The 12,174-nt window shown below is 43.5% G+C and overlaps 1 protein-coding gene across 6 annotated transcripts in view; it reads right to left on the reverse strand.

Annotated features, from left to right (window-relative positions):
- The window catches only part of MCF2 (MCF.2 cell line derived transforming sequence), a 76,682-nt gene that overhangs the window by 23,765 nt on the left and 40,743 nt on the right, over positions 1–12,174 (reverse strand). For all 6 annotated transcript variants that reach the window (XR_014521723.1, XM_083486240.1, XM_083486238.1 and 3 more), the window contains 8 exons: positions 11,038–11,229; positions 10,514–10,685; positions 7,577–7,665; positions 5,995–6,083; positions 5,564–5,630; positions 4,237–4,352; positions 4,024–4,093; positions 2,022–2,114 (listed from right to left, as the gene is read on the reverse strand). Coding sequence is in view for 5 of the 6 variants with exons in the window: in XM_083486240.1 (XP_083342366.1) it covers positions 2,022–2,114; positions 4,024–4,093; positions 4,237–4,352; positions 5,564–5,630; positions 5,995–6,083; positions 7,577–7,665; positions 10,514–10,685; positions 11,038–11,229 (888 nt within the window). In the remaining variant the exon portion in view is untranslated. The remainder of the gene's footprint in view (positions 1–2,021; positions 2,115–4,023; positions 4,094–4,236; positions 4,353–5,563; positions 5,631–5,994; positions 6,084–7,576; positions 7,666–10,513; positions 10,686–11,037; positions 11,230–12,174) is intronic.

A 12,174-nucleotide genomic window follows, 5' to 3' on the forward strand; every position in this document is an offset into this window, starting at 1 on the left:
CAGCACCTGAGGTGGACCCCAAAATGCTGCACCACTCCCTAGTGGCAAAGCATGGGAGGGGGCCACAGGGAAGGTTGTCCCAGGTACAAAATTGTTAGGGGGCACAGAATTTCAACACATGGTGCTGCCTCAGTACAGCTGTGCACTTCCATTGCTGGGCTTTGTTAAAAATGGCTTCTCTATGCGAACCAGGAAGTGACCTCTCCAGACAACAGAACAACTCTTGTTTTCTAACTTTTGCAGCTGTGATCCCCTGGGTGATGTGGACGGCATTAGGCAGTTGAATGTCATGAATGAGCCAGCTCCCAGTGACGGTTTGCAACCAGCTGAAGAAAGCAGCCAGGAACAGAGAGGGTCAACTGTGGGTTGATAAGGGAATGGATGAGTGAGCCAGAACCCAGCCAACGCTCTTGAGAAGTGCAAACTGGCACGAACAGAGAAGGAAGCAGTTTGTCAGAATGGGAAGAGATTGGAGCTGAGCCAATCCCTCCTAAGAGTACACTGTCTCCTAGGGGGAAGTCACAAACCCACAAAGGAGGAATGGATTTGTAAACTAAATGAATATTTAATTTTGGCAAAATTAACTGCTATAATAATAAATCAGTCGAATCAAAAATTTAAAAAGGAGTGGAAATGTTTTGATGAATATATGGCAAAATATTGCTCAAAAAAAGATATGCTAATACGCCCAGATTAAAATGTGAAGTAGTGGATGGAAGAAAAATTAGTAAGGAAAGATAATAAGAATATATAGATGATTTGAGAAGACTGTAGAATGCAAAGATTATTGTAAATTGTATAATGTGGAGGAAATTGAGTGGGGGTGGGTGGAAGGAGAAAAGAAGAATATGATGGATTGAGGAAATATAAATATACCGTATTTTTCGCTCCATAGGGCGCACCGGACCATAGGGCGCACCTAGTTGCGCTCCCTGGGCTTCAGGCTGCAGGCTGCTATCCGCAAGCCTTCGGAACCCGGCGGGAACTCCCGCCGCGCTCAGAAGGCTTGCGGATAGCTGCCTGAAGCCTGGAGAGCGAGAGGGGTCGGTGCGCACCGACCCCTCTCGCTCGCCAGGCTTCAGCAAAAGCCTGCATTCGCCCCATAGGACGCACACACATTTCCCCTTCATTTTTGGAGGGGGAAAAGTGCATTCTATAGAGCGAAAAATACGGTAGATGTAGGGGGGGATGGGGAAAAAATGGTGTTGGCTTTGCTACATCTGTATTGTAATGTAATATGAGAAAACCAATTTTAAAAAAAACATTGTAACAAACAAATAAAAAGAGTACGCTGTCTCATGGGTGGGCTGGCCTTGCACCACATCATAAGACGAGCCTGAAAAAATCAGGCCAATGGCCCATTTAGCCAAGCATCCCATCCTTACCAGTGGCCAACAAGGAGAAGCCTGCAAGTAGGACCCGAGCACAGAAGCAACACTCTCCCCTCCTGCAGTTTGCAGCAACGTGTTTCCAAAAGCATTGCTGCCTCTGATTGTGGAGGCGGAGAACAGCCATTGTGGTTAGTAGCCACAGATAGCCTTATCCTCCAGGAATTTGTCTAATACTCCTTTAAAGCCATCCAAGTTGGTGATCATCACTGCCCTCCTGTGGGAGTGAGTTCCGTAGTTCTTTGCTCCTCTTTCCAGGCGGATGGCGCAATAAAAATAAAATATATCTGCAAACATATTTATTATTACATTTCAGGGGCAAAGTTTTTATCGGTGGTTGCAAGAACCAATGATCCCTACCTTTAAGTCTGAACAAAATGCTTGTTTAACCTGGAGGTAGGCTGTCTGAATTGTGCATTGCTTTGTAGCGATTTGCTGGGTCTCTGGACCATAATAAAGATTCATTATGATTACATTTCAATCCCAACCTTTCCTCCGAGAGCTCAGTGTGCCATACGTGGTTCTCCTCTCCCCATTTTATCCTCAGAACCACCCTGCAAGGTAGGTTAGCTTGGCAGATAATGACTGGCCCAAGTGAGCTTTTCGCCTATCACCATAACAATGTGAAAATACCTGGAAGAAGAGGCTTTCTGCACACTGCCTCCACAGGTATTCAGATCGTGGCTTATTCTGACAGTATTTCTCGTACATCTGAAAATCTTCCCGCTGCAGGAGGAAGGAAAGAATGATAAATATATAACACCCCCTTGATTCTAAGTACATCCATTGCAGGGAACTTGTATCAGACAGCCACAGAACCTGTAGCTGTCTAATTCAAGTGGAAAAAGCCATAAACCTGGACCACAGAATTGTAGAGATGGAAGGGATCCTGAGCATCATCTAGTCCAACCCCCTGCAATGAAGGAACCTGTTCTGGATCATAGAAATAGAGCACAGGCATTGCATGCTAAAGGTCCCAGGTTCAAATCCTAATATATCTAGGTAGGACTAGGCAAGATCCTAGTTTGAAACTGGGGACAGTGGTGGCGTGTCAGTATGACTGGGGTGGGGCACCTCAGTCCTGGGGAAGACTGCACATTATTATTATTATTCATTAAAATTTAAATGCCGCCCTTCTGAAGATTACAGGGCAGTTTACAACATAAAAGCACACAATGCATAACATAATGACAATGACAACAACAACAACAACAACAACAACAACACACACACACACACACACACACAATTGGAAAAGCCATAGATTGTTTAATCAGCCAATGGCCTAGCTGAAGAGGAATGTTTTTGCCTGGTGCCTAAAGCTATGTAGTAATACTAATAGTGATGATAATAACTTATTATTTATATGCTGCCCATCTGACTGGGCTGCCCCAACCACTATGGGTGGCTTCCAGCAAAATATAAAACCAGAGTAATGAAGGAACCAGGCGAGTCTCCCTGGGGAGAGCATCCCATGAACACTCATCCATCCTCTTTGGCCTCTGAGTCTGACCTGTCCACTGTGGCCCTTGCAAGGGGTCCCCAGAAGGGAATGTGGCCCCCACACTGCAAAAAGCACCGCCCCACACAGAGACGCATTGCTGCTCCTGTTTAGTGAGCGAATAGGAAGCAGAAAAGTAATGCTGTTGGTTCTAGCAACATAGGAAGTTGCCTTATGCTGCGCCAGGCCATTGGGTCAGTCTAGCTCACTGTTGCCTACTTCAACAATGGGGAAGCTTTTTCTGAAGTTAGCTACATTCCCTTTGGGGCAACCAGTTGGAGGCAGGATGCTGGTGGTGGGAGGAAGTGGGGCTAATCTCCCCCCACCCAACCGCCTTGTCTACCACTCACAAACCAACAGGCGAGGGACAATTTTTTCTTACTAGTGGTCTAAGTTGAACACATGCAACAGGCTTTCCTTAAACTTCATACTACAAGACTGGGGAACGTTTTTCGACCATGGGCAGCCTTCCGAAGGCCACAGGCTGATGATGTTTGGGAGCACAGGTGAAAGCAGGCAGAGCAGAGAATGTGGGTTTTACAGGGACACGGGTGGCGCTGTGGGTTAAACCACAGAGCCTAGGACTTGCCAATCAGGTTGTCGGTTCGAATCCCCACATCATGGTGAGCTCCCGTTGTTCAGTCCCTGCTCCTGTCAACCCAGGAGTTCAAAAGCACGTCAAAGTGCAAGTAGATAAATAGGTACCGCTCCAGCGGGAAGGTAAACGGTGTTTCCGTGCGCTGCTCTGTTTCGCCAGAAGCGGCTTAGTCATGCTGGCCACATGACCCGGAAGCTGTACGCCGGCTCCCTTGGCCAGTAAAGCGAGATGAGCGCCACAACCCCAGAGTTGGTCACGATTGGACCTAATGGTCAGGGGTCCCTTTACCTTTACCTTACTTCTTAGACCAGACCATCCCTCTCCATCCTCCACCGAAACAGGTAAGAGGCATTAGCCGGGTTTAAGGACACATTCAGGCCAGACAAAAACAATCTGGGTGTCTAAGTAGGGACAGGAATCATGGCCTGGGGAGAGTTCTGAGGGCCAGACAGAGAGGCCCGGAGAACTAAGGTTCCCCACCCCTGATCTGGAGCAAGAAGGATCACGAGCACAGCTCTAACAACATGCCTACTGACCCTTTCCAAGAAGCAATAGCCAACTTTCTCTGGGGCTTCCACGCAGCTCTCCAGATGGTGGAGGAAAATCCTGCAAGAAAAAAGAAAGAGGAAGAGGATGGAGAGGGTAGGAATGAAGAGTGGGTTACGTTTGCTTCCGGAACTCATTTTTAAAGGCATGGGGTGGTAGAGGTGGGGAGAGACTGACAATGCAAAGTTTTGGCGGTGTCTTACTTGTTGTGAAAGTCGTAAATCTCTGGCATGTTTCCAAACAGAACATCTTTGCGGTTTTGCAAGGGGGGTGGCAAGAGAAAGGCCATGGTGGGGTTGTCCATCTCAGCTCTGTAGCCCTGCCGACAGCACAACCCCAAATGTAGTATTAGGCACACATGCAGATTGTCTGACCCCAAAGGGCCACGTTTAGTAGCATCATCACCTCTTGGTCCTAATGCTAAAAATCTCTTTGCAGTCGTGCACCAGCCCCAGAGGTGTGTTTGTTTGGCTTGTGTGTTTTCAGAGTATTATGACACTAAAAATACGCCACTGAGTGGCATGTTCAACAGGAGAATGTGAATGAGAATAAGAAATGTTAAAACTGGAATGGGGAGTAGGGATAGATCAGTCTGTCAATTTTGGTTTTGCTCAGTTTCACATCTTTCCCATTATTAAGTTCAGTTCCCCACATTTTCACATCAGTTTGCATTTATTTATTTTTTAAAGTAAAAAGTTCTCATGAAAATTTATCAGCATCTAGTGGGCATTTCTCCCATTATACAAATTTATTTCTGCATGTGATACTGTCTAATATGGTGGTACCTCGGGTTACATACGCTTCAGGTTACAGACTCCGCTAACCCAGAAATAGTGCTTCAGGTTAAGAACTTTGCTTCAGGATGAGAACAGAAATCGTGCTCCGGCAGCACGGCAGCAGCAGGAGGCCCCATTAGCTAAAGTGGTGCTTCAGGGTAAGAACAGTTTCAGGTTAAGAACGGACCTCCAGAACGAATTAAGTACTTAACCCGAGGTACCACTGTATGCATATTTCAACGTTCATCAATTTTGTATGCACAACTTTCTCCTAACATGTTTTTTGCGTATTTAATCCTAATGTATATAATTATATTAATTGTTCGATGAATTTGTTTTTGCCTTATTTGTATGCTATTGTGTTTTTAATATGATTACCACAATTGTAGCATTGTCTTGAAAATATTAATGCTATTGTTATTGTGAGCTGCACTGAGATCAGCATTGTTGCTGGAATACAAATATGAAATCATTTTTTTAAAAAAAAATCATGTATCAACATTTTTGTACGCATTATTTGGTTGGAGAACTGTATTGCCAAATACAGAGAAGTTTGACTTTCTAAGGGCAGATGCATTTTGGTTTGGGTATTGCTTCAGGAAGTGTGAATTAGGCTAAAACGTGCACAAAACTGAATTCCTCCTCATCTTGCACATCTGTTAGCATCTAGTTTACTTGCAGTCAGATACAGAAGTAAAATAAGTATCCCAGATACATCCAAGGGCGAAGCAAGAAGAAACAAAGGCACACTTACCATCAAAATGGTGAACAACTCCTCAACGTAAACCCGCTCAGTTTCTATAAGCTCGTTTATCACATAGCTAAAATGAAGAAGGGGGGGGGGGGAATCAAGGTTGGGTACATGTAGAAATTCCACAAAGAGCTGGGAAAAAACAGTAGCATGTACAATCCAGCTTTCTAAATGTGCAAAAATTTATTGGAGGAAGAAAAACATAAATATTCTAGTCCTCATGTTACAAAGATGTGCTTGAAAGGGTGAGAGTAAAGCCTGGTTATTCCTCACCCCTCCAACCCTCTGAAGGGGAGTACATTTTGCTTTGGATGAGGCCTAATCATCACAGCAAGGCCAAGGTCGTTCTTTGAATGCTTTGAGTAAAAGGAACAGAGAACTTTCCCAAGCACAAATCAGAGAAGTTGGTGGATTAAAAATGGGGTGAAGAATACCTTTTCAATATGTCTAAACTGTCTTCACTTTCTGATATGCACAACTGCAGCGAATTCCTTTTCTCCTGATAATCGTGCATCACTTCAATCTGGAGGGAAACAATATGTTTTAGGAAGAGGAAAAATAATAATAAAAAAAGCTTTGAAGTGACGACTTGAAGCCTGCTATTTTAAAATGATTCCTGTGCTGCCCTAAACGTGAACTTGCATTTTGCAATGTACTAGTGGGGTACATCGCTGCTAGAGGAACCTTTTGCAGCATGGGGGCCTCATTCCCCAGAGGACAACTTTATGGTGGCCACACAACTGCGGTTGGGGGCAAAAAGAAATAAAAGTGTAGCCAGAGGCAAAAAAAGGGGGAGCAGAGCAACAGATTTGATTTTCACCTTTGTACATTATGCAACATTCCAGCAATGTAAAAAGTCAGAGGTTTCCAAGCACGTGATAAGCATAATTACTGATCAAGGATTTATTGCACCTAGGCAAAAGTAGACAAGGAGGTCACAGAGCATGACCAACAAACAGGAGTCAAAGAGGGCTGGGTGGGTAGGGGCTACATTTGGTCCCAGGTCTGGAGTTCCCCATCCCTTGCTTACTGTCTAGAATCTGACACAGAAGAGTCAACAGAAGAAGAGGAAGGAAATAGTAGCAGGATGGAAGAATATGGCCTGGTTTGTGCACAACACTAAACCAAAGTTTAGTGCTACATGAATGAGCTTGAGTGAGCTTGCTCATCTCCCTCCCCTCTCTTCCCCTAGCACAGCCTCAAGGAGGAGACTAGAAGTATCTGCTTCCTAATTTAAACAAACCACTGCCTAAAGCAGCCCACTCTAAGCTATTGTTAGTTTAAACTCCGGCTCTTTGAAACAAGAGAAGATCAAACCATGGTTTCTGAACCAAGATTGTTAAATAAACCATAGTTTAAATCAACTTCTGCACCCCAGACTGGATGCAGCAACAAACTGTGGTTAGTTTACACTCGGAGGAAAATGCTTCCAATCTCCAAGCCACACCAAAGGATCAATGAGCCTTGATCCAACGGCTTATCCAGGTTAGTTTATGTAGCACTAATTTAAAGCTTGGTTTGGGCATTTCATCTGAACCGGGCAAGTGAGTAGGCATAAGACTGCACTGATAAAACTTCTGTCCCATTTACACATTTTAGCTATGTGGTCCCCAGTCCATCTTGTTTTTTTATGCTTGTTCTGGACAAGGAGTGTAGATGCTGCATCAAAAGATGTGGTTTGAGGAGCACTTTGTTAATGGTATGCAAGATTTCCCTCAAAGTCATTCCTTTGACTATGATATGTAGCCAAAACAGCACCAACCATGCACAACAGAGAGGAATCAATGGCTTAAGGAGGAGAGGACCTAAAAAAGCACGACAAGGATAGATCATGTTCAGTGTCCTTAGAATGCTCAGCATCTATTGCAAGTAGGGAGACAAGTTGGTGAGGATTGGAATAGAGTCCCTTAGAAAAGGGCATGGCTGGTTGGATGGCAGGTAGGAACATGGAACAGGACCGTTCTACATTGATTTTGTGGATGTCACACTTGTACTTAAACATTTTTAACCACCTACCTTGCGGGAACTTTGAGATTTCCTTGAAGTCTTCTTCCCAGGCAGTGAGATATCAAATGAAAATTTCAAACTGGAATTAAAATCTACACCTTGGACATGAGAAAAAGAAGAAGGGCAGATTATAGTCTACAAGTTACCGATTACTTTTGTGCAAAGGAATTACATTAAACTACATTACACCACCTGTTTAAAAGGTAGATATGTTCAGTTAGTTAATGCTGGAAACAAAATAGATGTGAGTGTGTTCCTGTGTGCACACATGTTTTAACAAAGAGGATGAAACATTTTAAAAGAGAAAAAAAGTTATTGGGGGGAACTATTAATTATAACAAAAGATTTGAAAATAAATAAATGGTGTTTAGGAAACAAAAGATTTTTTTTACTAAGTAATCACACAGAATTTGAAATGAAGAAAATCTGAGATTAAAAGTTAAAAATTCATAATCTGACAAGGTACCAGGAAAAGGTCTGAAGCATCCTATTTTGCTTTACTGCCTCTTCAAGTTGCATTTTTATTTTTTATACCACCATTCATCTGCAGATCACAGGGCATTGGGTTATATCCTACTCGGAGTAGACCCATTGAAGTGGCTACATTTGGACTATTTAAATGTCACTACTCTTGACTGTCGTTAAGCTGGCCACTATTTGACTTATTTTATACACAACTCTGAGATCTAATATTATTATTATTCATTTATATAACTCTTTTCACTCCAAAAGCCCCCCCCCCAAAAAAAGAAGAGTGGCTAATAATATTTTAATAAACAACAGATAATGTGCTATATCCAGCTTTGATGGCATTTCTTGGGTAATTAAATTTCCCACGCAAACCCGCACCATCAAGCCACCATATTGTTGTGGAGCTAGCATTTATTCATGCAAAACTTTATTTATTTAAAGTACTTCTACACCAAACTTCAGCTTAAAAACACCCAGGACATCTATCTATCTATCAATCATTTAGAAACACTCCTGACAAACTACAATTCCCAGGATTCTTTGAGGGAAGCCATGATGTCTGTTTAGAGTGGTATAAAACTGCTTTAAACTCATAATTCAGCTGGGCCGCACTGAAAGGATTTCTGGATATAATGGAAGGGTGGAAATACTGATAAGGCTACACATATCACTCTACCCAGCCCAAGTCCTTTAATACACATATTTCCTATAAAATCTAACCATATATATTTTCTAGGTTGAAAAGAATCTAAAATAAGGCCCCTCAAAGGAAAGGCAATGGACATCCTTTCCAGGAGAAGATGCAATTGAGGAAGAAAAGGAACAGTATCTAATTTTATTGACATAGATAAGTGTTGAATATCCGTTAGATAGAAGAAGCACCTTTAATGAAGTAATGGGCAAAGGATGTTGGGAGAAAAACAGACGCAGAAGAATGCAAACAGATATGAAGAGAAGCTGCCCCATCTTCAAACTGCGCTGTTGCAAAAATAAAACGGTTACAACATTACTACTTCCACAAGGTCTCATTGATGTCGGACAGCATCATCAGAAAGAAAACTCCCAAGTAAGGTAGAGGGTTTAAACTGCATTTGCCCTGCTGCCTACAAGCTCTTAAGATGACAGGCAGCACTTCAGTGAGAGGTCCCTAAGGATGTTAACTGGGAGAAACCCTAAATTAGCATATACCATATACATAAATAGCACAATCCCAGTTTGGGCTGGACAACCAGTGGTTTGCTGAGCACAAATGACAGTTCCCGGGGGGGTTCAATAAAATGATCATTTCTGCTGACAGTCTGAGATTATAGAAATCAGAACATCTTGTTCACATGTTACACTGAACACAGGTACAAGTTGTCTATGCATGTATAACTATTTATATGAAAGAGTGTTACACTTGTAGATTTGCACAGCTTAGCTGTATCAAAACACAGGTACACAGACTGTGGACTCCGCTATACAGCTGCAAAGATAACGTTTTAGGTGTGTTTTAAGTGCATTACACAAATGTGACACTAGATGGCGAGGGTGAGCTTAGGGCAAATACAATATATTTTTCAAAACTTTTTTTTAGAAAAAAAAAGCATTTTCGCAATGTTTTTATATGTGTCTAGATTCCATCTGTGTTATCATTGAATGTCACATGTGCATAAGTGCATAAATGTACAGCTCAACTATTTGTGTACATGGATTGTTTACTCATTGAATGTAACATGTGTGACCAGCCTTGGAGGGCCACCTGCAAACCAAAACACTTTGCCTGAGAGCTGTCCTGTACTGTAGATGGAGCACCCAGAGGAATGTAGTCCTCCTTTAAGGTAAAAGGACCCCTGACCATTAGGTCCAGTCGTGGCCGACTCTCGTGTTGCGGCGCTCATCTCGCTTTACTGCTCGAGGGAGCTTTCAAATTGCTAGGTTGGCAGGAGCAGGGACCGAGCAACGGGAGCTCACCCCATTGCGGGGATTCGAACCGCCGACCCTCTGATCAGCAAGCCCTAGGCTCTGTGGTTTAACCCACAGCGCCACCCGCGTCCCAGTAGTCCTCCTTTAGAAGACGTCTAAAATCTTCAAGCAGAAGTTCCTCTCCAGCAATCACACTGCACACTTATGTCTCCCATTATGTAAAGAGTGGGCAGAAAGCAGTCACATATTAAAAGTGCAATACAGATGAATAATTCAGATTGCAAAAGGGATTGCCTCCATACTATATTAAGTGGAGGCCACAAGAGATATAAATAACAATCAGTTTGGGTTATTTTTTGAAGACACTGCAGGGTACTTAAAGAATACACTTGCAAAACAGCTCTGAGGACTAGAGAAGGAAAAGACTTGTTGGTGCCCTCCACAGTTAGCTTCACTCTCTGATCACACATACAAAGAAATCTACGACATTCTCAAGCCCATTCTCATTCCATCTTCCCCACCGATACCTAATGAACATTTCTGAATGACGTAACTTTAAAAGCAGGTTACCATGTTTGGGGGAAAACAAAGGAGATTTCGACCGGGGTGGGTTTTCTGGCCGTGGGGCTACCAGCTGCACAGGGCGTGCTTGTTTGTCCGCTAGTTTTTTGAAGCAAGCCTGCCTGTTCTCGAACATGCTCCGCACATTCTCAAGCTTCATCTGGACCATTTGTATCCGAGCCTGCAGATTCCAAAAAGGAAAACCCCATAAGCAAATCTTGCAGAACTGGCTTGTCACATATCAAGGGTGTTTGATCAAGCCTAGCTCCTGTGAAGCGGAGGTCAGTTTGAGACACAATATTGGATCTCCTAGTAGTTCAGGCTAGTGATCAGCTCTAATCTGGAAGCCTCCCAAAGAGTCAGGGACCCACTTTGGCCTATTGGTGTAAAGCCTGGGAGGCAACCCCAGCCTAGGCCAACAAGCTTAATTGCGCCAGTATTTTCAGATTGTTGGATTCAAGGCTAGCACACTGTGTAGCGGAGCTCTTGCTATCACAGCCAGCACAAATGCGATTCCTCTACCACGGGCCTACCTTTAGTTCAGGAGTTAAGATGGGCTCAAAGTCAGAATACAGGGTTTGTGGGTCAGCATATAAATGAAGTGAAGAACTCTCAAGGAAATTCTCTATGTCTTGGAGAGCTTTCTGGGCACCTTCTCGGGACTGGCATTTATCCATCTGCTGGTTGGCTAGAAGGTAGGCTCCTTCATCGCAGCACTCCAGGGCCTGGTGAAAAAACATGAGTAGGAACAGGTTGGTGGTCATGCCTAGGGTAATGACCAACTAGCAGTCTGTAGGCAGCAGTGGACTTCCCCTCTCCCATCTGTTATGAATAGGCTTAGAGGACAGGAGGAGATTCAAGGTGGAAGTATTGTCTCCAATGTCCTCTTCCAACCAGCTCCAGCAACTGCCTAACCCTCTTATTCTGCTGCATTGTTGTCATCATGTGCTTTGCATCCAGTGCCAGGAAAATCACAGGTCACCCTTATTAAGGAGACCTCCTACACTGTGCTAGACAGAAGAGGTGGCTCTTGTATCGTTCTTTGACTCTGGGGATGACTCCTCCATAGCTTCTCCTGTTCCACAGCCATGCTTTGACATGCAACTGCAGAATCAGCTATGAGCTCTTAAAGGGAGGGGCAGTGGAAGAGAAGGTCCAGTCTGTAAGTCTGAGTACTGCTAGGCCATAAGACCTGCAAAAGCAGCCAGAACTTCCAGGATTCCCAAGCGTTTCCCAAGTGCTGTTGTTGGTCTCTGGAGGACAGAAAAGGGAGCCAGATATAACTCAGCTAGCCACATGAGAAGACCCTCTGAGGTGTCTTGCAGAGCTGAGGCTTCTTGGAGACCAGTAAGACCTGCAGCAGCAGATGGAACTTATTTGTTAATTAAATTCCAAAATACAACACCAAAAAATAAAAATAAACCTCTAAGTCTATTTTTCTTTGTTATATTGAATTTGCTAATTGTTTATATTTTTTGTCCACTTTGAATTTATTGAATATGTTTTGTAAACTGACTTCTCTCCCCCACCCCAAAGCTTTTGATGACTGATTGTTTGTTACAGGCTGCTTTGGGCACAGAGTTCACTGTGGAAAGGCAGCATTTAAATGCCTCTGGTCCACTGCAGAGCAACATCTTCTGCAGCTCAGCCTGCAATTTCCTATGAGACCT

The sequence above is a fragment of the Podarcis liolepis genome (genome assembly GCF_965112155.1).
Source record: "Podarcis liolepis genome assembly, chromosome: Z".
NCBI classification, from domain to species: domain Eukaryota; kingdom Metazoa; phylum Chordata; class Lepidosauria; order Squamata; family Lacertidae; genus Podarcis; species Podarcis liolepis.